The following is a 27,418-nucleotide window of genomic DNA, read 5'->3' as shown; positions in this document are numbered from 1 at the left end:
GGGGGCCTTTGTGGTGCCAACTGATTTGCCACTGGCTTGGCAGGTGACACAGGAGCGACAAAACTCCTTGGCATCTTGTGACATATGAGGCCAGTGAAAGTGAGGGACAAGCCTGTCCCAAGTCTTGTTCTGGCCTAAGTGTCCTGCAAGGGGAATATCATGGGCCAAGGTTAGAAGGAAGACCCTAAATTGCAGAGGTATAACCAACCTCCTGGTTGCACCAGGCTTAGGGTCTCTAGCCTCTGAATAAAGGAGCCCATCATCCCAATACACTCTATGGGTACCTTGAGCATTCCCATCAGCCTCAGCAGCAGCTTGCTGTCTGAGGGGTTCAAGAGAAGGGCAAGTTAACTGAGCCTGCCCCAGGTATGCCCTTGAGGGTAACCCTGTCCCCAGAAACTCAACCTGATCAGGTTCCAGTTCTTCAAGGACAGTCTCCTCTTGGATCACAGAATCACCCTCCTGTGAGGTCTGATCCTCAACCTGGGGGCAAGTGGGAAGGCACTGCCTTGACCCTCTTGCTCTTTCTCTTGGGTTGTGGTTGGTCTATAGTTTCAAGATCCACCACAGGTTCAGGTAGGCACTTGTTGGCCTGGGACCTGGTTACAGCAAGACCAGGTGCTGAAATCCCTAGCATTTCTGCATGAGTCCTGTACTCCACTTCTGACCATAAGGATTCCTCAAGATCATTGCCCAACAAACAGTCAACTGGGAGGTCTACACTAACAACAACTTTCTTGAGGCCAGTTACCCCTCCCCAGGAGAAGTTAACAACAGGCACACTATGTGTAGTAGTGACATTGCTAGCATTGGTCACTAGGTAGTTCTCACCTAGTATCATCTGTTCAGGGTCCACAAAGTTAGGTGTCACCATAGTGACACTGGCACAAGTGTCCCGGTAGGCCTGAGCCAGTTTCTCATTAATTAAAGGCGTCTGCCTGTACTTGCCCAAGTTATTAGGACTTATAGTAGAGGACATAGCTATGTCCCCCTCACAGATCAGAATTGCCTGAGTAGGGATTCTGACTAAGCCAGACTCCATCTCAGTACCCAGGGTTAACCCCACTATAGCCTTGGGTTGTGCACTACCACTGCCAACTGTACTAGGGGGTGCAGATGCCTTAGGGGCTGCAGTGGTAGGAACTGGATTTCTCTTAGTGCATTCACTTCCCCAATGAGAAGTGGACTTGCAAAAGTTGCACCAAGGTTTCTTTGGGCCATCATTCTTCTTTGTCTTGTTACCATTCTGGGAACCACCCTCCTTATTACTATTTTGGGAGCCTGTAGAAGACTTCTGGTCTTTTTCTTTCTTATCTCCACCCTTCTGGTCTGCTTTCTTCTGATCACCTCCTTGGTTCTGGGGTTTCTGCTTAACCCTTGTTATGACCCATTTGTCTGCCTTCTTACCCAATTCTTGGGGAGAGGTCAGATCTGAGTCCACAAGGTGTTGATGCAATTGCTGGTTCTGACAGTTATTAAGGATCTGCTCTCTCATTATAAGATTGTACAATCCTGTATAGTCTGAGACTTTACTTCCCTGCAACCAACCCTCCAGAGCCTTAGTGGCACAATCAACAAAATCAGTCCAGTCTTGAATCTGTGCTTTTTGGGTGTCTCTGAACAACAACCTGTATTGCTCAGTGGTTAGGCCAAACCCTTCAATAAGAGCACTCTTCAAGACAGAGTAGTTTTTAGCATCCTCAGGTCTAACAGTGAGGAGATTATCTCTCCCTTTCTCAGAAAAGGAGAGCCACAAGATTGCTGCCCACTGATCTTGAGGGACCTGCTGTACCATGAAGGCCCTCTCCAGAGCAGTTATCCATTTGTGGATATCATCCCCATCTCTGTAGGGGGGCGCAATCGTACTCAGGTTTCTATGATCATAGGACCTGTCTTTATCCTTAGGGATAATGCTGCCACCAGTGGGAGTCTCCCCACTTAATTTCTGCTCTCTTGCAAGAGCAAGTTTAGCTTGGGCCAGGGCTACTTCTTCCCTCTCTATTTGGAGATTAACAGCTCTCATCCTGGCCCTGTGCTTTTTCCTCTGAGGAGAAGTCATTCCCCTCTGAGATTCTCTTGAGGCACTAGAAATGTGAGAATCCCTGGAAGGAGTTCTCTCTCTTCTATTGCCTGGGAGAATTCTGCTATTGGATCTGGGGAAGTGATTCCCTTCTCCATTCCCATGTAGGACCAGATTGGCTTGGCTAAGCCTTCCAACTGGTACCTGGTTATCCCTCTGATCATGATCTGACTCTTCACCTTCTGATTCAGGGTCTGCCTCCTCATTTTCTACTTCTGGGGAGGTATTTTCAGTCTCTGGGTGATTCGCTCCTTCTCCTGACCCTGAGGGAACTATTCTAGCGTTCTCAAGGTCATCCTTCTCTAGGATGGCTATCAGGATTGGAATGGTAGGGTTGTTACCCTTTCTCAGCTTCCTTGCAGTGCACAAGAGACTCAAGTCTATGGCTGAATTTGTCATAGTCTGAGGTTGCCTGTGGAGGGTCAATCATCACAGGTAGAGAGCTTCCAGCTTCACCTGTGCCAGACATGACTCTAGTGTGGTATAAGTGGTGCACCTACCTACACTAAGTGTTTTCCTACTGTACCTTGCTAGTGAGTTGTAGTCAGGGTGTGCTAAGCCCTTCTACCTACAACTACTAAGTTCAGTAGAACTTAAATATGCTAAGCTTTTATTAATATGTACCCATGGTACTTAATGTGATCTTTCAATTTGATATAAGATTGCAAAGGTAAAACAACAGCAACGCTCAAATCCGTACCGCTGCTCACCAATGTGAGAAGTTGGCCCCTGATGTATGATGTCCACAGTTCTGTGGGCACCTTGTATCGCCCTTCGCCCACAAGCGCCTCAAAGCTATCACAGCGCCTGGTATCGTGATTGCTCCCGACTTCGTCCACTAGCGCCTCGAAGCGAAAACAGCGCCTGGTATCGTTGCATAGCTTCTTCATTTTCATTTATTAGAAGTTGCGCCGCATTGGTTTGTTTGTTTATTTTAGACTCCTCATTGTGGTCGCGTCGTGTAACTGTGCCCCAGTTTCGATTCCTGGCATTCCATTTGTTGTTTGGTCACTCGTGGCTCCCCCCCGCTCCCGCCTCCCAGCTGACCCTCCCACGCTCCGCCCCCCTCCACTCTCCATTTACGACAGATGTACCAACGTGCAGCGTCCACGCGCTGCGGTCGCGCCGAAGGTTCGCCAAAGGTAAGCCCGTCTACGCCCGTCCGCGCCTGGACCGCGCCCAGGGCCAGACCCCCTGGTCCCCGCTCCACCCATCCTCCCCGCATTACATACGACGCCTCCTCCCTCTTTGCACTCAACCCCGGCCGACTGACTAACTGCGCCCAAGCAGCACCAGGACACACCCATGGACCCTTCACCTGCTACTCCTGCAAATTCACCTGCGTCAAGTCCCAAACCAAAAATCCACAAACACCAAACAGAGAGCCACCACCAACCACCTCAAATGCATCCTTCTCAACACCCGCTCGGTTCACAAACACGCCATCGACCTTTGGAATCTACTCGACACCATTTCTCCGGACATCGCCTTCCTAACAGAAACCTGGATGAATGCCTCTTCAGCTCCAGACATCACCATAGCCATCCCGGACGGCTACAAGATCACCCGTAAGGACCGCCCCATCCAAACAGGAGGAGGCATCGCCATCGTCCACAAGAACACCATCCGCGTCTCAACCAGCTCAGATGACAACCTCGCTATCGCCGAACACCTTCACTTCCAGATCCACACCGACCCCAAGACAACACTTAGGGGCACCCTCCTCTACAGGCCACCAGGACCCCGTACAAAATTCAGCGAAGACATCACTGACTTTATCACCCCACACGCCCTCCCTTCGGAAGAATACATTCTACTGGGAGACCTCAATTTCCATCTGGAAAAGAGAAACGACAGTAACACCACCACCCTTCTGGACAACCTCGCCAATCTCGGACTCAAACAACTTGTTAACACCCCCACACACTATGCAGGACACACACTCGACCCGATCTTCACTTCCAGCAAGCATATCTCCTTCACTCATACCACACCCCTCCACTGGACGGACCACAGCTGCATCCACTTTATTTACAATAAGACCTCGATCCACAACCACCCTCAACCAACTCTGCGAAGAAATTGGAACAAAATAACCATCGACCAGATCTCATCATCGCTTCTTCAAAAACCCCCTGCCTATTCAACGAACCCTAACCAAGCCGCCATCAACCTTACACAATGGTTAACCCAAACCGCCGACAAATTAGCACCCTTGAAAAAACATCAAATCAAGCAAGGAAGCAAGAACGCCCCCTGGTTCAACGATGACCTTAAGAAATCCAAGAAGCTCTGTCGTTCCCTTGAGAAAACTTGGAAAACAGACCCAAACACTATCACCCAAGCCGTCTTCAAAAACGCAACCCGCAAACACCACCAACTAATCCGGACAGCCAAGAAATCAGCACTCAAAGACCGACTAGACAACAACGGCCACAACAGCAAGGAACTTTTTAACATCATCAAAGAATTCACCAACCCTACCGCCAGCTCTAACGACATCACCCCCTCTCAAGTCCTCTGCGACTCCCTTGCCTCATTCTTTCATAACAAAATCGCCGACATCCATAACAGCTTTGACAACCAACCTGTAAACCAGTCCACCCCACTCACCTCCGAACCGTTACCTCCTCCGAATATCCTTTTCGAATGGAACCCAATCACCACAGAAGAGACCATTCGCCTGATGAACCCCCATCACATCTTCAACAAAGCAGACTCCATTATCGCACCCCATCTCCGAGATGTCATCAACCACTCCCTTAACTCCACCACATTCCCGGATAGCTGGAAACACGCCGAACTCAGCGCCCTTCTGAAGAAACCCACAGCTGACCCCACCGAACTCAAAAACTACCGCCCCATCTCGCTCCTCCCATTCCCTGCCAAAGTCATTGAGAAAGCCATTAACAATCAGCTCGCCACCTTCCTCGAAACCAACAAATCACTCGACTCCTCACAGTCTGGCTTCCGAGCCAAACACAGCACCGAGACCGCCCTCATCGCAGCAACAGACGACATTCGAACACTACTGGACAACGGAGACACAGTCGCCCTTATCCTCCTTGACCTCTCCGCAGCCTTCGACACAGTCTGCCATAGCACCCTGATACAACGCCTCAGAAACATCGGAATTCAAGGAAAAGCATTGGACTGGATCATTTCGTTCCTCGCTGGAAGAACTCAGAGAGTCCGCCTCCCCCCTTTTAAGTCAGAGGCCACCGAAGTCATCTGCTGCGTCCCGCAGGGATCATCTCTCAGCTCCACCCTCTTCAACGTCTACATGAGCCCCCTCGCAACCATTGCACGTCAACACAACCTCAACATCATCTCCTACGCTGATGACACTCAGCTGATCCTCTCACTCACCAAAGACCCAACCACCGCCAAAACCAACCTACACGAAGGGATGAAAGAAGTAGCCGAGTGGATGAAGCACAGCCGTCTGAAACTGAACTCGGACAAAACGGAAGTCCTCATCTTAGGCTCATCCCCTTCCGCCTGGGACGACTCTTGGTGGCCAACGGCCCTAGGAAAAGCCCCCACACCGACGGACCACGCACGGAACCTGGGCATCATCCTGGACTCCTCACTCTCGATGACCAGACAAGTCAACGCCGTCTCATCTTCATGCTTCAACATCCTACGCATGCTCAAAAAAACATTTCACTGGATCCCCACCGAAACAAGAAAAACGGTCACCCACGCACTGGTCACAAGCCGTCTGGACTACGGAAACACCCTTTACGCCGGCTCCACCGCGAAACTACAGAAAAAACTCCAACGCATCCAAAATGCTTCAGCCAGACTCATACTAGACATCCCCCGCACAGACCACATCTCCGCTCACCTGAAAGACCTTCACTGGCTCCCCGTCAACAAGAGAATTACGTTCCGTCTCCTCACCCACGCACACAAAGACCTATACGAACATGGACCTGATTGTCTCAACACGCGCCTTTCCTTTTACACCCCCACCCGCCAGCTGCGTACGTCCAACCAAGCCCTCGCCGCTGTTCCGCGCATCCACAAAACCACCATGGGAGGAAGATCCTTCTCCTACTTAGCGGCCAAGACCTGGAATTCCCTTCCCATCCACCTCCGCCTTACTCAAAACCACCTAGCCTTCAGAAAACAACTTAAAACATGGATATTCGATAAGTAAACCTCCCCCCCTTCCTCAAGCGCCTTCAGACCCTATGGGTATGTAGTGCGCTATATAAATTCTGACTTGACTTGACTTGAAACAATCCCTTATGGTGGTGGTTGTAAGTCAACCTTATAGACAAGCTATCCTAGGGGTAGCATGGACTAAGCAGCCTAAAGGCTTAACTCAAGAGGACATGTGAAGCCAGCTGTTTTACCATATGCAATCCTGTAATATCAAATGAAAGGACACCACACAAGTTATATATTATAAAAATATATGTATTTATTCTCAGAATAATCCCCACTACTCTTTATGAGCAATGAAGCACAAGCGTTTAAACAAAAGCACAGTATAGCATATACAAGTTGCACAGTTATGGATGAGGCCGGTGGCCACTCAAACCATATATCAAAAAAGTGGTATAACAATCACTAATCGATCGGGGGTAAGGCCTAGGGCCTTGGGAATCGCTGGGACTACACTGGACTAACAGCAGTTAGGACAGGAGTAGCCCGCGGGCTTCGGTGCAGTGCAGGAAGCACACGCATGCACCAATGCAAAGTTAATGGTGCGTAAAAGTTATTGAGTTACAGTTTTAAGAGTCTTCCGACTGGACTAGAAGGACAAAACTTTAGACTTAGACACTAGAGGTGTAAACCACTACAGGAGCACCGGCGTTCAAGAGTTACCTCACCCACAGGAAGCGGGTGCACAGGTGCAAAGATGTGTCGGGTTTCGTCACGAAGATCTAGGGTGCCTGGAGATGAAGATGCTGCAGGCGTCCAGAAGAGAAGTGTTCGGTGCGATTCAAGGGTGGATCAAGATGTAGAGTACCTGAAAGCAGAGGGGACAGAGTCTGGGTCACTAGCCAGTGACCAGGAAGGAACCAGGAAGGAACCAGGCAATGTCGGGCGCAATCAGGTCGTTGTCGTGAAGCTTGTCTCCGCTGCCACGTGGTCTCTGGGGCACCGAGGATGTCCTGGAGTGAATCACTAGCTGTCCCACGAAGGCTCTCGCTGTCGGCGGTGTCGGCTTCAAGATCGGAGTCAACAGGCCTTGGCAAATGCAACCCACGCAGGATTCGAAGATGGCTTCTTGCTCGGACCAGCATGGTCTGAGATTCTGAGCGGGTGCTCCTTTTCAGGGGAGCGAGGGCCAGTCTGGAGCAACCAGACTAGCAGAGCAAATTCAAAGGTTCGTCGGTACTGGGGCCACTAGCCAACGGGCAAGCGACCGGACCAACGCGTCGAGCAGAAAAATGCAAAAGGGCCCCACGCAGCACTAGAGGAGTGTGGAGGGGTGAGCTTCGGTGCAAAAGCTGCTCGGGCTGGAGCTTCTCAAACTCCAATGCACAGCTTCGAGGGAGCCTCGGATGCTGCACGGTCAGCGCTTCGTAGTTTTTCCAAGATGGCCGGCCCCACGCTTCAGGTCGCCTCCACGGGTCTCAGCTCTGCAAGGACTGTGGATCGGGCTGTTAGAAGGCAGGCACGCTGGGTCTTGTCGATCTCTGTCGCTCGAGTTCCGGCGGGAACTGCAACAAAGCAAACGTCGAGGTGCTGGATGGTGCCTGTTTGCACAGGGTGGTCACTCCTTGACCACAAGGGAGATTCTTCAGTCTTCCACGTCGAGTGGGATGTCGAAGAGTCCAGAGTTTCGTTTCACAAGTTTCAGTCAGGATAATCTGATGTGCATCTGCACAGCGACTACTTTTAAGTCAAATCAAGGGGCTGGATTACCTGCTAGGTCCCTCCTATGGGTGGGACCCAGGAAGGGGGTGGTTACACGCCTTTTCCTTTGTCCAGTTTCGCGCCAGGACTGGGGCTGGAGTGCCCCAGAACCGGTTTGACTGGAATCTGCCCAGGGACACCTTGTGCGCCCCAGGCAGTGTCTAGTTTCTTTCAACCCTCCCTGCTACAATCCACTATCTCCTGTCTGGGGTGGTGTGACACCTCCCTGTGACAGGAAACCCTTTGTCCAGGCGTCCTCTGCCAAGTTTCGGTCAGCAGCAGGAGGCCAGACATGTGTCTGTGGCAGCAGCGTCCATTTTGTGATGCTGGGGCTCTGGTTAGGGTTAACCGCGTTTTGAGTAAAGTAACATGTCTTCTCCCTCTAGAAGGGTGGGATGCTATCACCATCACCAGGACTGGCGAGGGGGTAGTATTCCAAAGTGTATGACACCAAACACGACATGTTTTGATAAAGCCAAACCAAAGTTAGCATTAACCGCAAGGATTATAATGCACTTAAGAGTATATGGTATGGCAGTATCACTGGAACAGCATCAAGGAATTGGTCCCAACACCGCAGACAGGCTCAGCTCATGCTAGAGCACCATCTCACATAAAACCAAGCACTCTGCCTCCAGGATTGTAAAGGCCTGCCATAGGAGTGACTTATAGGTGTCTATGTGTCCAGATATAGGTTTAGACGTAGGTATACTATATCTAAGCAAGGGGTGAGTACACCACCTTGCCCCAGCTGTGTGAACAGCCAGTTGTGTCGATTGTCTTTGGATATATATGAGATTCTGTGTATACTGTACCTGAATTAAATGAAGAAGATATTTTAATTTCGTTAGTTATATTCTCTTTGTTTTTAAAGTTTCCATTTTTGATGTTGTCTTTCAGATTGATTTGCATATGGCCATGTCTGAACTGGGGTGGCAGAGTGGGCTAAAGAACGGTGATGGATTAAACCCAGATCTGTTGACTCGGTGTGAGTGTTTGATTGGTTCAGATGCTCTGTCCATCACCACCCCCTTTTGTACCGCTTTGTTCGCCATAAGTTGGCAGGGTATGCTCAGACGTGAGTCCCTTGCTCACTTTGCCACTGGATTCAAGCAAGCCTGGCTGAAGACGGCTGTAATGCCAGAAACCGGCCCTAGGAAGCTTGTTTCCGGTCCAGGGAAGAAATGGCTTGGCAGTTCAGGCTGGACTGTTCCCATGAGGCACAGGGTCAGATTGATTTGCATATGGCCATGTCTGAACTGGGGCGGCAGAGTGGGCTAAAGAACGGTGATGGATTAAACCCAGATCTGTTGACTGGGTGTGAGTGTTTGATTGGTTCAGATGCTCTGTCCATCACCACCCCCTTTTGTACCGTCTTTCACAGTGGAGCATGTATTTTAATCTTTTGGGCATCTATATGATTATTCTAATCTAATGTAATTCATACGTGTATGTTGAGCTTGAGGACATTAGCCTTTTTTGACTGGGAGTCCTTAACTTTCTGCGTATCTGTTGTTCCTACCATGCTTTTTCTGTGTTACCTCCTTTACACTCCCACCCTCTGTTTGTGTTGCTCCCCCCTCCATCTGTTCGTGTTTCCTTTGTTTTTCTCTCGCCCACCCTCTGTCCGTATTGTCGTTGGTCCCCTCACTCCCACCCATCTTCATTCGTGTGACCTGTGCCCCCCTCTCTCCCACCTTCTGTCTGTGTTGCCTTTGCCACCCCCTGTATTATATAGCTTACCGTGTTATATGTTTGAGAATAGGTTTAACAGGGAGCTCAAACGTTTGTAACCCATGCTAACTGCACCCAAGCCTAATGGAATGTCACCCTGTATGGACAAAGCAAAATGTCTAAATGTTAATTGTTATATATGTCTGTCAAAAAACCCAATTAAAATATATATTTTTTTTAAATGACAAATTCATAAAGCCAGTAGATCTTGCTTAGGCGAGACCTATTGGCTTTTCCGGTGCTTGTAGGAAGAGGTGTGGCGCTGCGGCCAGGGCGACTGACTCCGGAATCTGGGGATCACGGTTCGATCCCCAGCACCGGCGGCAGATTAGCCCAGCACCATGTGACTCTGGGCAATAGCTTGCTTAATCTTCCTGACGGCCCCCAGCGCCTAGAGACCCTTACGGGTGATTGTGCGCTTTACAAATGTGGATTTACTTTACTTTACTTACCTGTTGTTTTTTTTGCCCAGAATGTACTTTGGCTGACCAGTGGTCAGGGCGTGGGCAGTCTAGAAGCTAGTCCTCCTTTCCTGTCAGTTCCTCTGTATCTATGAGAGGGCCTCGCCGTTGAGGCCTGTCTGGGGCTTGGACTGCAGGAAGCCTGCGTCTAGCACAGGAGCTCTTATCGTCACTGCAGTGTCTGCCACTTCCCTTATCACCTTCTGCCCTCGGATGGTTCCAAGGTCTCTCTGACTCATTCAAGATTTCTGTCTGGGCCACGAGCTGCCATCGCCTGAAGCTGTCAGCAACGACGTCACAAGGGTGCCAGGGCCATCGTGCAGACAAGGAACATGAGCCCCTTGACCGCTGCTTGACTAGTAAAATCCTGCAGTTTTCACCTCAACGGACCAGAAAGTAGTTTCATTAACCCCTTCGACGCTAATGACAAAGCCAGCTCGTCATGGGCGTTACCTGCGCTACGCGGAAGACGAGCTGGCTTTGTCATAAACAGCGCGATTTTCAAAAATCAGCGCACAGCGGGAAAACGCGGTAGCGGTTAAAACTGGCGGTACCCTTCCTCAGAGGCTCCAAATAATCACTGATGAATGATGCAGAGCCCGGACCAGCTCACTGGGGGACCACGTTCACGAGCACATCAACCATTCATTCATTTTAATTCATTTAATTCATTTTAATCAAACCATTCATTAATTCATAATTGCAACGTGGTTTCTTTTATGTACAATTATATATTTAAAAAGTGTTATCTTGTTTTCATCGAAAAGAGTACTGAACTGAAGTCGGGTTTTGAACTTTGGCATGCTGTGACGCAAATGTATAAACACATGCATTTATTCAGAATGAATAAGTGCTAAGCACCTGTGAATCCCTTCAGCACTTACAGCCTGATTCATCAACGGGCCGTTTTGCGAGCCCCTAATAGCGAATCATAGCGAATCGCTATTGAGGACTCGCAAAACGGTATTCATGTAGGAATTGCTAAATAAATAGCAATTCCTACACATTCCTTATTTGCGAGTAACAATTTGCTACTCGCAAATAAGGAATAACTCCCCATTCATTCCTATGGGCCAAAAGGCCCATAGGAATGAATGGGGAGTATCCCTTATTTGCGAGTAGCAATTTGCTACTCGCAAATAAGATAGCGATTTTAAGGGTGCCAGGGGTGTCCAAAGAACACCCTGTAGCACCCCTTAAATGCACATTTGAACAGGTGTTGCGCACACACATGTCCAAAGGACATGTGTGTGTGTAACATGCAAAAGAAAAAAATGCATCAAAGTGCTTTTTACACTATTTTCGCAATTTACCACCAAGTCAGACTTGGTGGTAAATTGAGACCAAATATTGCGAATTCGCTATTTCTAATTGGTTGATGAATTGCATTTAAGGAATCTCTATTAGAGATTCCTTTAAATCCAATTCCTCGCAAATATGCGATTTCGGTAATAGTGATTTTTGCATTTGGGATGATGAATCCCAAATGCAAAAATCGCACTCGCAAAGGGCCAGATTCTCAGAATCTGGCCCTTTGCGAGCGCAAATCAGCTTGATGAATCAGGCTGTTAGTGCGCAGCAGTCCAAAGCCCATGGAAGGCGTCCACGTGCCACCAACATTCGAAGAGGCACCATCAGCACCATAGAGGCGCAGCCACTGTTTTGGGGGGGGGGTGAGTAAATCGTGTCTGGCGACTACTACCATCCACCCGCCCCCTGAGAACAAGTCGTCCGTCGCCTGCCAGACCCCAAGCCCCTCCAACCAACCCCCCATCCCACCCCCCAGAGCAAGTCGGCCATCGGCCGCCACCCCCGCGCTTACCTTTCCCTGACCCGGGGTAACTAACTACGTCACTGTCAGCACGTTCCATGTAGTGTGGCTCGCGCGCTAACGTCTGTGGGCGGAGGGAGCGTGGGGTCCGGAGACGGAAAGAAAGAGAAAAGGAACTGTTACCACCGGGCGGGTGACGAACCGGATGCAGTGTGACGTAGGGTTCTGTAAGAGGGAAAACACCACATATGTTTGAGAAGGGCATTAGGGATGCTTGTAGTCGGGCTGAGGGCCGGGCACTAGGTATATTTGGAGTGAGGTCGGGGTTGGGTGACAGGTATGTTTTTAAGAGGGTGCCATGTCTTTTTTAAGCTGGGCGGAGGGAGGGCACCATATATAATGGTAGGGCACTAGGTATGTTTTCATTGGGACTTCGAGCAGGACCCCAGGTATGCTTTGAACCGGAGCTGTTTGAAGGGCCCCAGGCATGATTTCAATGTTAGGGGAACAGTGCATTTGTTGAACTAGGAAGGGGCAGGAAGCCAGGCATGTTTTCCATGTGTCTGGGAGTATGACACCAGATGGTTCTGGACGGGTAGTGGGCAGCAAACCTGGCGTGGCCTAAATGCCGTAATGGCCAAGACTCCAGTTTTTTGACACTAGGTGGATCTTACATGGGACTGATAGAAGGGTGCCAAGTATGTCTTTTAGCAGGGCTGGGTGGAGGACTCTAGGACTTTTTTAATGGGGAGAAAGCAGGAGATGTCTGCATGTCTTGATTTGAGAAGGGCAGCACCTTTGCTTAATATGTGTCTTGGTTGCAGGTAGTGGGCACCGATACTTGTTTGCACTTGGGAACCAGAACTTATTTTTCATCATCAAATTTTGATCACGAACAATAAAGAGAAGGAAAAGGGAGAAGAAAGGAAGAGAAAGATAGGAAAACAGTGATACAGGGAGAAAGCAGGGATGGAAAAAAGCATTTGAGAGTGAAATAGACTGGAAGGGTAGAGGGGTAGAAGCATGAAGTGGAATCAAGACTAGGATTTTTTTTTAAAACATTGGTCTGGGGTTATGTATCACAGAATACAAAGTGCTTCATTGCTATAATTTGTCAGGATCTAGACCACCTGAGCAACATGTCCATATTACTGTAGATAGTTTACAGATGAAATACATTACAGGGTCACAGACCTCTATTTCCTGGTTATGGCTATTGTTGAGGCACTTAATCTCACAAATAAATATTACCTGCTCTCCCGCTCTCTCTTCTAATCCTATCAATGTGTTAAGAAAGATCTGTTAAGAAAGACCTGTTAAGAAAGACCCATAGTTAAAAATCTTGGGGTTTGTGTATTTCTGATTTTTTTCCATGCAGGTAATTGACCTGTCCAAGGTGATCACATGGTTGATTTGTTTTCTACACATGAATGGACTTTATTCGGTACTGTGTCTAGTTAAAGGTTAGTTGTCATTCAGGAACTGCCATGTTCCATTTTGAGTCTTGTAAGCTTTGCACTACTATAAATTAATCCTCTACCCTTTTAGGGCAATTGCAGATACAGGACTGTCTAAGAAAACTGTCGACTCAGTGGTCAAAGTAGGGGGTCTATTTGGAAAGATGCTCCCAATCTTTTTACAAAAACAGTACTCTTACTTTAAAAAAACAACAGTTCCTGAAAGGTTATTGGTGGCTTTCACATGAATATTTAACTGCCTAAACTACAGAAGGATAACTATTCTATCTAAACCAGGCAAGGTGTTCAAGAGTCATCCTGAACAGAATGAAGGAACATGTCTACGCTCAGTTGTGACACCAGCATGCTGGCTTCCGCAAACATATATCCTGCACAGACCTGATTGCAAGGCTGCTCATCATCATTGAGCAGTCGATGGAATGGAACTCCCTCCTCTATGTCAACTTCATGGAGTAGGAGAAGACATCTAACAGCGTAGACAGAGAAACCCTTTGGAAACTCTTCGCCACTGCTGTGTGCCATATAAATTCGTAAGAATCATCAGGAACTCTTATGAGGGAATGACCTGCAAGATAGTCCATGGAGGCCAACTTAAATTCGTAAGAATCATCAGGAACTCTTATGAGGGAATGACCTGCAAGATAGTCCATGGAGGCCAACTTATAGGATCCTTCTAGGTCAGGACCGGAGTCCGTCAGGGTTGTTTGCTCTCACCTTTTATCTTCCTGCTGATCATAGTTTGGATCATGAAGATATCCATAGCCAGGAGAACAAAAATGGGATCCTCTGGATGCCTGGGACTCAGCTCGATGACCTGGTCTTTGCATGCGACCTGACCCTACTCTCTCATACCCATGTTGTGTTGTTGTTATGGTTTTGAGCTTGTAAAGCGCACTGCTACCCGTCCATAGGTCTCCTGGCGCTGTATAACTCTGGGGAACCCGTCCTGGCTTTCCCTGTGGGATGGTCCCTTGCTGGGAGTCCCCAAGGTGGAGCCAGGCATCCCCGGAATTGGTGGGGCCGTTGTGGAGATTAGACAAGCTAATGCCCAGAGTTGCTGAGTGGAACCCCTGATTAGAGTAAGCACCGAAGCGAGAATTATCGAGTCAGCTGACCAAGGTCCACCACCCTGCCGCGTCGGGAATTGAACCCTGGTCCCGGGCCGACTTCTGCTCTCGGGCCTGCCGCCTCTAACCAGTGAGCCACACTACTCCACTCCACTACTACCCATCTGTAGATGCAAGAGAAGACCAACAATGTGGCAGCCACATCAGCACAACTTGACCTCAACATCCACAGGGGAAAAATCAAGATCCTGAAGGCTAACCCGGCCAGTACAACTGCAGTCACTCTTGCAGGGGATGCACTGAAAGAAGTTAAGACTTTGACTTACCTGGGCAGTGTCACCAAGCAGGGTGGTACAGACGCTGGCATCAAGACAAGAATTGGCAAAGGAAGGACTGTCTTCATTCGGCTAAAGATGATCTGGAGCTCCAAGAACCTAACACTGCAAACGAAGATCAGGCTTTTTAACACTAAAGTAAAATTGGTCCGAACAGAAACTTGGACGACATCAGTGACCACCACCAACAAAGTTCAGACCTTCATCAACACCTGTCTGAGGAAAATCCTCCAAATATGCTGGCCAAGTACCATCAGCAAAAATAACTTATGGCAGCATACTTCCAAACTCTCTGCTCTTGAAGAAATCCTGAAAAGACTAACTCCCTCCACAAGCCGCATCAAACAACACCAAGAAAGCCCTAACCTGGATCCCTCAAGGGAAAAGGAAAGAGGAAGGCCAAGAAACACCTGGCACGAGGCCTTGAGGTGGACTGCACAGAGATGGGTTACACCTGGAGTCAGATTGAAAGAAAAGCCCAAGACAGATACGGCTGTAGAGTCCTGGTTGACGGCCTAGACCCCAGGGGTGCTAGTAGACATAAGTAAGTAAGTAGTCAGGTGCATCTCGCTGAAAGAGAAGAGAGTGGGTGTCCTGTACTGCAAAGCCAAGGAACGAAACAGAGAGAAGAATAAACAAGTCTTCTCCCCAGGGTGCCTGCTAGTTGAAAGAAATGTAAGTGTGTACAATTGCTCAATCAGCAAATTTAAAGGTTGCTTGACAGACAGTATATGGTTTTAATTGATGGAGTCACTTGAGGCTTCATGGTCATAAAAATGTATTCTTTTTGAGAGGTAATGTAAGAGTGTTGCCAGCTGAGTCTGGAGTGCATCCGTCTAATGGAAATTTATAATAAAAGGTTTTCAGCAGCTCAGGCGGGTTTCCGCTTTGGCCACTCTACCGAGTCTGCCCTCCTCTTCTCTACAGAGGCTCTACGGAAATACGCAGATGAGGGTCAGACAGCAGCACTGATTCTTCTCGATCTAAGTGCCGCGTTCGACACTGTGGCACATCACACCTTGCTGCAGTGTCTGAGGAGGGGTGGAGTGACTGGGAAGGCATGGACATGGCTAGAGTCTTTCCTTCATGACCGTAGCTTCTATGTTGTGCAGGGCTTACATAGGTCAGCGGCTTTTGACCTAAAGCAAGTGGTTCCCCAGGGCTCTAGCCTCAGCCCCACCCTGTTTAATCTGTATGTGGCGCCTGTGGCCTCAATAACCGAACAATATGGGGTGGAGGTGGTGACATACGCCGACGATACTCAGCTGGTTGTGGCCCTGACACAGCCGGCTGAGCACGCAGCCAGCAGATTCGCATCCTGCCTTCAAGATCTGGCGGGATGGATGTCTGATAACTGTCTCAGATTGAATGGGGACAAAACGGAGGTGCTAATTGTTGGCAAGTCCCCCTCTGTTTGGACCTCTGCATGGTGGCCCCACACCCTGGGCCCTTTACCTACACCGAAGGAGCATGTTAAGAATCTCGGTATCTGGATTGATTCTAAAATCTCCTTGGACTACCACACTCGGCGCGTTGCAGGGACGTGCTTTGGTATTCTCCGCAGTCTGAGAAAGACACTTGATCTGCTCCCATTCTCAGCCAGAAGGGCCCTGGTCCATGCCCTGGTCACCTCCAGGCTGGACTATGGGAATGCCCTCTATCTAGGAGCGAATGTGAAGTGCCTTCAAAGACTGCAGCATATACAGAATGCAGCTGCGTGTCTGGTGCTGCTGCTGCCCAGAAGAGCTCCCTCTAGAAAGGCCTTAGAGGCACTGCATTGGCTGCCTATAAGGGAACGTATTCAGTTTAAAATTCTCTGTGTTAGTCATAGGATTATTAAGGGGAAGGGCCCCAGATTTTTGCGCAGCCTGATCAAGCCGTACAAGCCCACTCGGCTCCTGCGGTCTCAAGGTGCGGTATTGTTGCATGTTCCCAAGATTAACAGGGCACGCATGGGGGAAGATCCTTCCGCTCTTTGGCTGCCCGCAGCTGGAACAATCTTCCGCTCAGGCTCTGTGTGGAGACCTTGGAGGCGGTGTTCCGGAGAGAACTTAAAACATATTTGTTACCAAAGTCTTAATTGCCGACGGCTCATGGTTCTGTTTGGGGTGTTACTCAGTCCATTTCAGCGCGGGGACACACTGGCAAGTGTAACCAGGCGCTTTACAAGCTCAGAATTATTATTATTATTATTCTATAGTCTGTGTATTTCTAAGCATATATATTTTGGAAACCCTTTTAGCTGAGTTTGTAAATCTCTTTGAACATTTTGTGACAGCCTGTCTTACACTGTGTGCAATACAATGTTAAAACAATACCTGGCTTATTCACAGTGCTTTCAGTTGCAGGCTGGCATCTCGAAGCAGTGTAAATAAATGCACATCTTTAATCCTCACTGCGCCAACCAGACCTAAGTCTATGACTGTATTGTTTCATACACAGACATCTACGGTACAAACTGAGCTTTCATAAAATAAAAGATTGCATTTCCGACTGATGACTTTAACTTACATTTATTTTTCATTGAAGGTGTGCTTGTTATAATATATATGTATTTATTGGTAGGTAAAAAGCAAACAAATGAATTGGAGAATATTTTGTTCTTTTTAGCCATGTCTCTGTCCCCGCCCCGACACTCACTGATCCCTCCACCAATACATTCAGATTCACTGTTCCCATCGTATTTTATGCACTTCAACTGCTGGGTTCAATACGACTGTGTACAGTGCACCTGCCTTTTCAGGTTACATTAAGGTACGAAAGAGCTCTTTGGCATCAGAGACACAGACTCAGCGCAGTGTAACGTCACGGAAACTGTGGTAAGTGGTACAGCCTGATATGTACACACACACACACATACAAACACACACTAAAACACTTCATATTGTTGGTATACACAACCGACATGAGTTTACATAGTGCACCTGATGAAACAGACACAGATCATGTAGCGGTTTCCAGGGACCTGGGCTGGGGTGGGGGTTTTAGGAGGCCAACATAAAGAGGCAGAGAGTCAGCTGTGTTTTGTTTCCATATCCCACCAGAACGTGCCTGTAGAAAGACGAACACAGTGATGTAAACTAAAGAAGTAGATCATTATAAAATGACCAAGCTGTGTAAACAAAATAGAGCTCTGTGACGTCAGAATAAGAATAATATATTATATTGATCTTTTTATAATGCCACAACTTGACTAAGATCCCATTTTACCAGCTGTGAATTTATCACCATATTAATCCTTTCTGGTATTCCATAAGGGTTTTTACTATAAAGAGATTATAACATTGCATAGAGCCTTTATCCTGCAGATGCAGGTGCTGGGTTCTGTAACTGTGGCCTTCCAGTAGCTGGAGGTTCAGTTTGAAGCAGCAGACCTACAGCATACTGTAGTTTCTATAGATACTGGTGACTCGACTAAAGGGACTGTTAATTAGGAGGAACATTGATGAGACATAGTATGTTGTCAGCTGAGCCACCATGGGTTCTGTGATGTCAACCAGAGAACTATTGGCTATAAAATGGTTTTCCACAATAACTCTTTGTGTGGAACCTTTCCTGGGATAGGGAAGACACAACGTGTCTTGTTTGTACCCTTTTCTGACTTTCAAGGATTTCGTACTATCATGTGCCAGATGACAGTTAAATATTGGCAATTAGAAACAACTATTTGCGAAGCCAGTAGGTCTCACCTATAAAATTTGAATGCTAAGCAATTGGCTATACCCATGCTTGTTTGTAAAAAAAAAACTTTTAAAAAGAAATTAAAAAAAAAATCAAAACACTGAATGAAAAGCAAATATATTAAGGTATCCACATTGAAGTCAATATATTTCTAATCTTTATAAATGGTATGTTTTTTTTTAAACAAATTTTCCATAGCCAGCCACACAGAGGTTAAAAAAATCTCTTGCATCTGATTACTCTTAAAAATAAAGCAGAGGGTTTCCTGCAGGTACTTAGAAGATAACAGCTGTCTGAGTCTGTGATTAAGGAACTTTCCGAAATTGCAACAAAGCCCTTGCCATTTACTTTCCCCAAAATTATTAAGAGAAATGAATGCTCAGGCCATTTGGTGCTCTGCAGCAGCCGGTGAGGTGTTTGCAGGCTGAGTGACTGCAGCAGCCTGTCCCACCCCCCAATTTCCCAGTGGTATAAATGCTGCCCTGGTGTGTCAAAGCCTGCACCTCCATACTGCACACATGAGATAAAAGGATACCAACTCAAAAAAATCTGCGCTTTAGCTAAGACTGGCAAAATATCACTGTTGCTGTGCGTTTACAGATGAGCTGAGGGCGATGGTGTGGCAACATCGAGAGCCTGAGAGGGGCAGGAATGTGAGGTAGGAATTAGTATATGGGGTAAAAGAACAAGAACACACATGCACTCACATGGAGTGCTGATGTGAATGGTGTGATGATACAAGTCATCCGGTCAAAAGGATGGTAAAGAAACTATGCTCCTAGTGAAGACCAAAGACGGAGAGGAAGGAAAGCCGTTGAATAAGACTAAAGCAAATGAGATTGACAAATCCAACAAATCATATGTGTGGACTGACCCAGAGCTCACTATAAGTATTGGTATTGTACAAAATAAGTCTATAGCAACCAACAACAAAATCTGTCTGTACCAAAACCTAACAAGTAGTTCTCTGTGGACCGACTGTTTCCTTTTAACAGCACTCATTATGTTTCTCTATAAATTTGTAGGAGCTTGAAAGTTAGAAAAGTAGCATTCCCCATGTTACCCACAGCCACAAAACCACCTTTTATTGAGCTAGAGGTGGAACCTATCGATATGGACCTCTACAGGGAGGCTTTAGGCTTTGCCGATTCCCTGCCAAAGCTCTCAATAATGCATAGTAGAAAGCGAAGATGCCTTCAAATAGACCTTTATGAGCTGAAGACAGACATCTCTTAATGTTAAGAGATGGTGATAGCACCTCTACATCGAAGTCAGGGTACCTTTGAGCTCTGCGCTTTTAAGGCATTCTGCAGTAATCAATATATGCGCTACCTTCATCACCAGGGGCCGTGTAGTGGCTTTGAGAGATTAACTACTTGGAACTGGGGGAGTAGTGGAGGAACCCTTGTGAAGATAGACGATTCTCACCAAGGCCCCCAGACAGCGTTGTAGAACATTGATGGCCGGAAGAGGAAATCTTTGGGTCTAAGTTACACATATCGAACACCAGATGTTAAACAGGAACTATGTCTACAATTTTAATAATGTGAAGAATACCTTATCTAAAACAGTGCACTGATTTCCATCTCACTTTGGCGGTCACAGGGGTTGCTGAAAAAGAACAGTCTAGTGTATTCATGCTTTTGCAGCTGCAATTCAGAGGTGCCCTTCTAAGGCAATTTTAATTTCCCATCAGTCACAGAGGAGCATGTTTTTTATGCCCTGGCATGACAGAGCAGCTGTCACCAGACAATTATATGAGCATCACTAGAGAGGGGCTGTGGCTCCGCCCACACGATGGGAACCAGGAGTACATGCTTTGATTGGGCGAAAGTTGTGTACTTCAACAAAACAAAAGGCTTCCCTCCAGGTCCAAGCTGCTTTGATCATTTTGTTTATTTATCCAGCTGCCTAAGCTTGAACTTTCAGAGGCACGCACATGGCATTGTAATGCCATTCAAGTGTCTTAGATAACTAGAAAATGTATATTGCTTTTCTCTGGCAGCAGCAGAGATGGCAGGAGTCATTAACCTACATGGATTTTTTTAGGTCTGGCTTGACAGCGCAACTGTCACCTGACCTGTTAACCTACACCAATATCTTTCTACAGTTTTTTGCTTCCACACCAAAAAGTATATATTCCCGTGCTACTTACCTGTAATGCTTCAAATTACCATGCAACATTAGATTAAAGCGAGCCCAATTGGGATTGACAATGCTTGTTGCTGTTTTTGTGACTCCCACCACATGGTATTTAGGCATCGGCATGATTACTAAGCCGTACGTAAACTTCCCCACAAATAAAACTTTCAATTAGGAAGCAGCTGATTAAATGTTTGGAATGTGCTATCGATTAAACTATGGATCTGCTATTAATTTGAGAAACTCTTGCTTGTCTTATTGTACTTTATCGAGTTGTTTTTTTAGCTTTATTTCTTTTTTTTTTTTAGTGTCTACCAATATGGCGTAGCGTTTCATTAGATGACTCTCCGCAACACTTTCGCTTGCAAAAGGAAAAAAATCACATTTTATTCTGTGACGAAAAACAATAAAATATCCACTCATAGCCACACTTGCGTCTTAGTGCAGGGACAAGAACTGGAGCATTCTGAGCTTCCATCTCACAGGCAGCAATACCTAAAACCAAACACCCTGATTGACAACATGCAATCCCATCCCCTCTTTGGCTCAACATTCTGGGCAAACCAGGTAATCACCCTGTAGCTAACAGGAAACAAATGTGTCGAGTCTGATTCTCTTGTAAAGCACTCTAATACGCTCTGACCAGGTTTGCACTGTAAAACAAAACTGCAAACAAACAAGCATTGGCAGAGCCACTATGTCTGGCATTAGTTGCAAACTTCTTGGCTTGATCAATACTTGGTTTGCCCTGTTTTTGTTAAACTTTATTGTTGGGGAAGTGGCCGAACCATCATCCCCCCCCCCAAAAAAAAATTGTGGCTAATACTAAAAATATTTTTCTTGTCTCAAAAAGCACATTTGCCATAGTAGTCACCGACACTGAATGGAACTACTTTGGCAGAATGCCGTACCCAGAAGAAGTTAGTCAATGGCCGAAGCGGGCTGGCTCTTTGTGGCATGCTGTATGCTATAGTGGGTGGAAAAAAGTGAGAATTATTCAGTGGAGGGGATTTGGCCTAATGGTCAGAGCTGCTTGCTTTGGATCTGGGGAACCTGGTTCGCATTCTCCTGTTGGCTCAACTTCCTGTGTTTCTGGACATTACTATACACATACTTTTAGTAAAATCACATGGTCGTGGCTAACACCAGAGCTGAAAAAATCTGATAGTTGTACAGATAACAATGTAGGCCAGTTCTGAATGACAGTGGGTCTGGCTAGTAGGTAAAATACTGAATGGCCTGTCCTCTCCTGCAGCAGTGCTCTTAAAGACAGCAGGTTCTGCCACGGGTTTGGATTCAGAGATTCTGATTTTATTTCCAGACCTAATTCCTTGTGAAGGAACACTGAATGGTCTTTAGGCTCTGAGAGTATTAGCTTTGTTTTGTGGGCGCTTTTTGAACAAGACATTCTTGAGGCCACAGTTCCAGTGGCGGCAGCCACTACCAAAGGGTGGTGGGTGGGTGGGGGAGTGCGGGGGTGGGGGAGATGGCGAGTGTGTTAATACTAATAATTTTTAGAATGTACCTGATGCCGCTGGCAGCCTACTGTGTCGCTACTGCTGGCCTCTTCCTGGGTCCCAGAAGCCCCTGGGACAGACTGCAGCACAGGGATTGGCCAGAGCGGGCAGAAAAGGCGCTCTGCTCAGGTCATTGAGTCTGTGGGGTTTCCCTAGCCTGGCTGCTAAATGCAGCAGAGCTGGAGAAACCTACGTGTGCATGTGTGTTTTTGTCAGCCTGAGACAGATGGCCAAATACACATGAGCACTTAGGGAGTGCACAAGCAGTCCTCCTCCACCCTTCCTTGCCCCGCCCCTCCATGCACAAGCTGGCTCAGAGCCGGCAAACAAAAAATACAACTATGCTAGAGCATTGTTTTATTTTTCGTTTGCTAGCTCTGCACCGGGCAGTGGGGCGATGCTCCTCCGCCATCATACGCAGTTGTACAGTATAGTGAATCCAAGTGTTGGCCTTTCAAAGGCAAGGCTCCCACAAAGGGGATGTTACTATTTCAGGGTGGTAGGAGATTTCCTAAACAGGCTATGCCTCCCCACGGGTGGTAGAGTTGAGCGTCCATAGATCACTCACACAAAGTAGCACGCGTGTCAATAAATATTTTGTGTGGTTTTAGCAGGGATGGAAGATTAAATTGTGCATGCCAAGGTGTATCAAGATCCTCAGAAAGTTGGAAGTTAGGGGTCGCAGGTGAGAGATGCATCTCAGAATCTGAGCGGGCAGGGTTTGGGTAGGCCTTGGACTCTCTCTGTGCCCCGTTGGAAGCTCTGAATATCGGACGTGCCTGTAGTTTGTACCAAGGCAAAGGTATTGCTTCCCAGCAGTGCAACCAGCTGAAGAGGGCTAGCCCCAGTGTACCTGGAGATCTAAAAACATGTTTTGACCCTCGCCAGGACCAGTCCTTATATAGGGGGCCCTATCTAACAAGCATCTGCAATGCAATAGGTCTTGCATTTATGCAAATTTGAGCTATTGACATTGGAAATGACAATGCCATTTATTTATGATTTGGATTTTAAAACATAAGTAATAGACATTGTCACTTACAATGGCAATAGCTTAATCTCTCGCAAATGTAAGACCTATTGCACTCCAAATGCTTGAAGGCATCGCTGAGTTGCCTCCTTCCGTCTCCCATGGCCCCTGAAGAGCATCCCGTTTGCTATGAGTTAAATAAACATGCCGGTGGTCACATCTGCGCACGAGAGACCCTCCTGCAGTAAGAGGAACTCATTAAAGAAAATGGTGCTTACAGACTAAAGAAAGAAGACATACTGTGTAACAACCAAAGTAAAAGGGCCAGTCCTCATGGGAGGTTACAAATGAAGACAAGGCGACACTAAGGAGGGACTAACAAGCCTAATAGCGAATCAGAAGCCAGCATTTAGGAAGGACAATGACACAAGCCAATGACAAATATGGGTGGAGAGTGGGCGGGGCTTCAAGTACATAGTACACTACAGCATGGCTCGCAGAGCAGGTCATGTGCTGACCAAGCTCGACCTTAAAAGCAATGGAAGGATGTACACCTTTACAGTCTTGACAAAGGGAATATCTGTGCCCTTACCCTCTCATTAATGGGACCAATCTATCTGGCCTCAGCATGCCCTGAGTCCAGCACTCGTGATATCCGCTGTATACATACTGAGCTCTGAGCAGCTCTTCGCCATTCAGGCCACATCACAGCAGAGTGCGGAGAGTAAAATGTATTTGTGTAAGACGAGGAGTGAATGTCTGCATCATAGTGTGAGCATCCTGCCTTACACAGGAGATGGACACCTGTGCAGTACACAGGAAGTGAATACATCAGCACAACACAGGTAGCTACAATATCTCTATCACACAATGAGTGAATGTCTCTGCACTACACAGGAGGGAATGTCTGCATCACAGAGGAGTCACCGTGAGCAAATGCCTTTGCATCATAGAGAAGGGAATGTATTTTTATCAAATAAGAAGTGGATACCTCTGCACGACACAGGGAGTGAATGTCTCTACATCACACAGGAATGACTGCATCATAGTAGAGTATCCACTGCATCACACAGGCAGTTTATGCCTCTGCACGAGACCGATAGTGAATATCTGCACGATAGAGTGAGTGAATGCATCACATGAGAGTGTTCACTGCATCACACAGGTAGTTCATGCCTCTGCATGACACAGGGTGGTAATGATTCTGCCTCACAGGGAGTGAATGCTTCTGCACTACACAGGAGTGAATGTCTCCATCACAGAGCAAAGTTAATTGCATCACACAGGGAGGTGAATATCTCTGCACGCTAGAGAGGGAAAGGTGTCCGCATCACACAAAGAGTGAATGTCTCTGCATCACATAGAGTGAATATCTACCGTACTCCGTGTATGGATTTTGGTACATCATGCAGGGAGTGAGTGTCATGCCTATAGACTGAGCAGTAAGTGAAGTCTGCTACAGCCGAAGACTGAATGACTCTCTAACACAGTGAGTGAATGTTTCTGAAGCAGGGGGATAGAAGTTATAACCTGAGCAGATATCTTATGAATTATCTGTAAATGTTGAGTCACATTTGCTGCACCACACATTTCTTGCCAGTGTATTTTCCAACCTGTGGTATTGTCTATTCGCCAATGGTGTACACCGTAGGCCTCGTGGGCCACATACGCAACTAAAAACGTCAAAGAGTATGGGATGGGGAGGAGAACAGTCGGAACACTGCGATCTAAACCACGAGTGTTCTGACTCCGCAAGCCCTACCGCACATGCCTTAACCACGCATATGCCTTAACCAGGCAAGGGATGGACCACACATCAAAAGCCCCCCTCACCCAGGAGTCCGGGAGGGGGGATTCCATCGTGGAGCTCACCCTTACTCCACTGGATCCATGTTTCAGCCTCAGTTACATGTAAACTGCAATGTGTGACCTCTGTATGCATGTTATGATATGTTGCACGCTTTTAACATAGCAGACACTCGCCACTCACTTGAGTGCCGGCCGCTTACATTGTCTGCAGTTGTGGGTTTGCTTTGGGGGATGCCTGTGGACAGTCATGCCTGACCATGTGAGTGAGTGTGGTGTGGAACGAGTGAGGGGTTTCCCTGCGGATGACGAGTGTCTCCGCCACCATTAACTGATAGTAAAGCTAGTCACTGTATCCCACAGCCTCAGCTCGGATCAGCTCCCAGAGTCATATCTGCCCCAAGTGAACAGAGACCCTCTACCCAGGGAGGGATTTGTGTCCCCAGGCCCAGTAATCTGGAATGCATCGCCTATTTCATCGAAACGAGACACAGAGAGGTCCAAGGCAGCTCAAAGGCCTCTCTCTGTTTGCCAGCATGGCTCTCCTGTGATAAAGGCTTGGCGGGCTGGGATCAGCGCCTAGAGGTTGTTCACTGTGTGGAATGTGTGTGTACATGATGTCACTCACACTCACTCTGTCCCTCTCTCTCTTTCAGAGCTCCTATCCCATCTGGGAAGACTTCAACTCAAAGGCTACGAAGCTGCACTCCCAGCTCCGGTGAGTACACTCCCTGCATGTGCAGGTCCTGTTATTGGCGAATATTGTAATTGATTGTAATTGCATTTATACAGCGCTTACTAACCCTGAGGAGCCGTCGAAGCGCTTGACTCTTCTGCCTGTGTCTTGCAGCCCGTGACAGGTGAATCCCTGTAACTTCAGGTCCTTTGGCTGCTGAGCACTGACTCTCCCTGGAACCATGCCTGCTGTGGCTAAGGAGTAGTGGCACGACCTTTGAACTAGGAATCTTAGAAAGTGGAGACTCCCTGTGATTCCTGAGTCCTTTTCCGGTGACAGGACTCTCCGTTCAGTATGGTCCCTGTAGCTGGTCAGTTGCAAGAGTCCCTGTGCCCCTGGGTCCTGTAGCCGGCCAGAAGGGGCTCCCCCTGTAAGTAGGTGTATGCAGTGGGCGAGAACTAAAGGTCATTCTTTGGGTGAAGAAGTTTTGGATTCAGCAATTTCACAATGAAAACAGTCACTGCCCATGAGGCACAGGACCTAGGAGGATGACAGGGGAGGTCACTGCTCAGCAGCCACATGACCCCTCGGTCCATAGGCACAGAGGGAGCTTCAGGGTAGGCATAAAGAGGGAGAGGAGAGAAGAAGAGTGAGGATGGATGAATGGAGAGACAGGGGGAAGAAGGGGGCGGGACTGGTTTCAACACTTACAAGTGGTGTTTTTGATTCCCAGTCTCGCCAGGATAGCATAGCTCCTCGTTAGCTTATCAAATCCAGCACCTCGCCCCTGTTTTATTGTTCCTTTTTAAGTTGTTGATTAGAACAGAAGAGGAAAATCAGGGATGCTGCTTCGGCAAACTGTTTTCTATTGGCTGGCTGCAATGCCAGGTTCAGGTAGGCCGAAGTGAAATGTAAAATCCGCCGGCGTAACTCGCAGAATTTCCCATTACGCGTGTTATGCGAAATTCCGAACATTGCCAGCTCATATAATTATGCACCATGCGCTGTAAAATTTTACAGAACTGGATGGTAATATAACAAGAACGGCCAGAACACGAGTTGCTGTTTCTCAAACCACTTTTCCTCTTCGAGGTATTTTTTTTTTACCATGAAGTGTGTCTTCGGGTCAAATATTGACACGAGGACAAATTTCGTGCTAAAATATAGGCTAAATGGCTGCTTTGCTTTCCACGTAATCACATGTAATTTTATATAATTTTGCATCATTTTCCTGAAATTTCACATAATTACGCGGGAATAAATTACACGAATTTGTCACAGCCTTAGTTCAGAGCATCAAGACGGACACCGAGCTTGTTATAATTGAGGAGGAGGTCTGCGGTCTCAGGGTAAGCTTGAAATTAGATTAGTTGTGATCCTGTAAATCTCCAAAAAAGGCCAGGTGGCCAACATTTCAAAGTGCTCAGACAGATTAGACTTCTCCCAGTAGGCAAAGCTGGCCGGTAATATGGTTCATGAATCCAGTGCAGTTAGAGAAGGAGCTTGTGTCCGGGTTGCAGATAAGTTAGTTAGGCTTGGTCTAAATAAAACGTCTTAAACAATGCCCTGTAAGAATGACAACACCTGGATTGTACAGAGGTAAACCCATGGTTCCTGTCCACCCTGATGGAGAAACTTCAGTATGCACTGGAATAAAACAAATCCCTCCTAGCTGAGGCGGGGGGCGGCGGGGCACCAGAAGAAGGCATGGGAAGGACTGATCCTTTCAATTGAGTACAGCGATAGGTTTAAATCTTTTCATTCTACATAAAAGGGTTAGGTGAGCAGAGCCCATATACATTATGTCCCCGTCTCCTCCTCTA

General features: G+C 47.4%; 1 protein-coding gene across 5 annotated transcripts in view; it reads left to right on the top strand.

Annotated features, from left to right (window-relative positions):
• Positions 1 to 27,418, top strand: part of MTSS2 (MTSS I-BAR domain containing 2) — a 350,756-nt gene that overhangs the window by 135,033 nt on the left and 188,305 nt on the right. For all 5 annotated transcript variants that reach the window (XM_078671281.1, XM_078671280.1, XM_078671278.1 and 2 more), the window contains exon 2: positions 25,576 to 25,637. In XM_078671281.1, coding sequence (XP_078527407.1) covers positions 25,576 to 25,637 — 62 coding nt within the window. The remainder of the gene's footprint in view (positions 1 to 25,575; positions 25,638 to 27,418) is intronic.

Source organism: Lissotriton helveticus, chromosome 12, assembly GCF_964261635.1.
Source record: "Lissotriton helveticus chromosome 12, aLisHel1.1, whole genome shotgun sequence".
Taxonomy (NCBI): domain Eukaryota; kingdom Metazoa; phylum Chordata; class Amphibia; order Caudata; family Salamandridae; genus Lissotriton; species Lissotriton helveticus.
The sequence above is the reverse complement of the archived record's forward strand: the minus strand, read 5'-3'. Positions and strand labels throughout refer to the sequence as shown.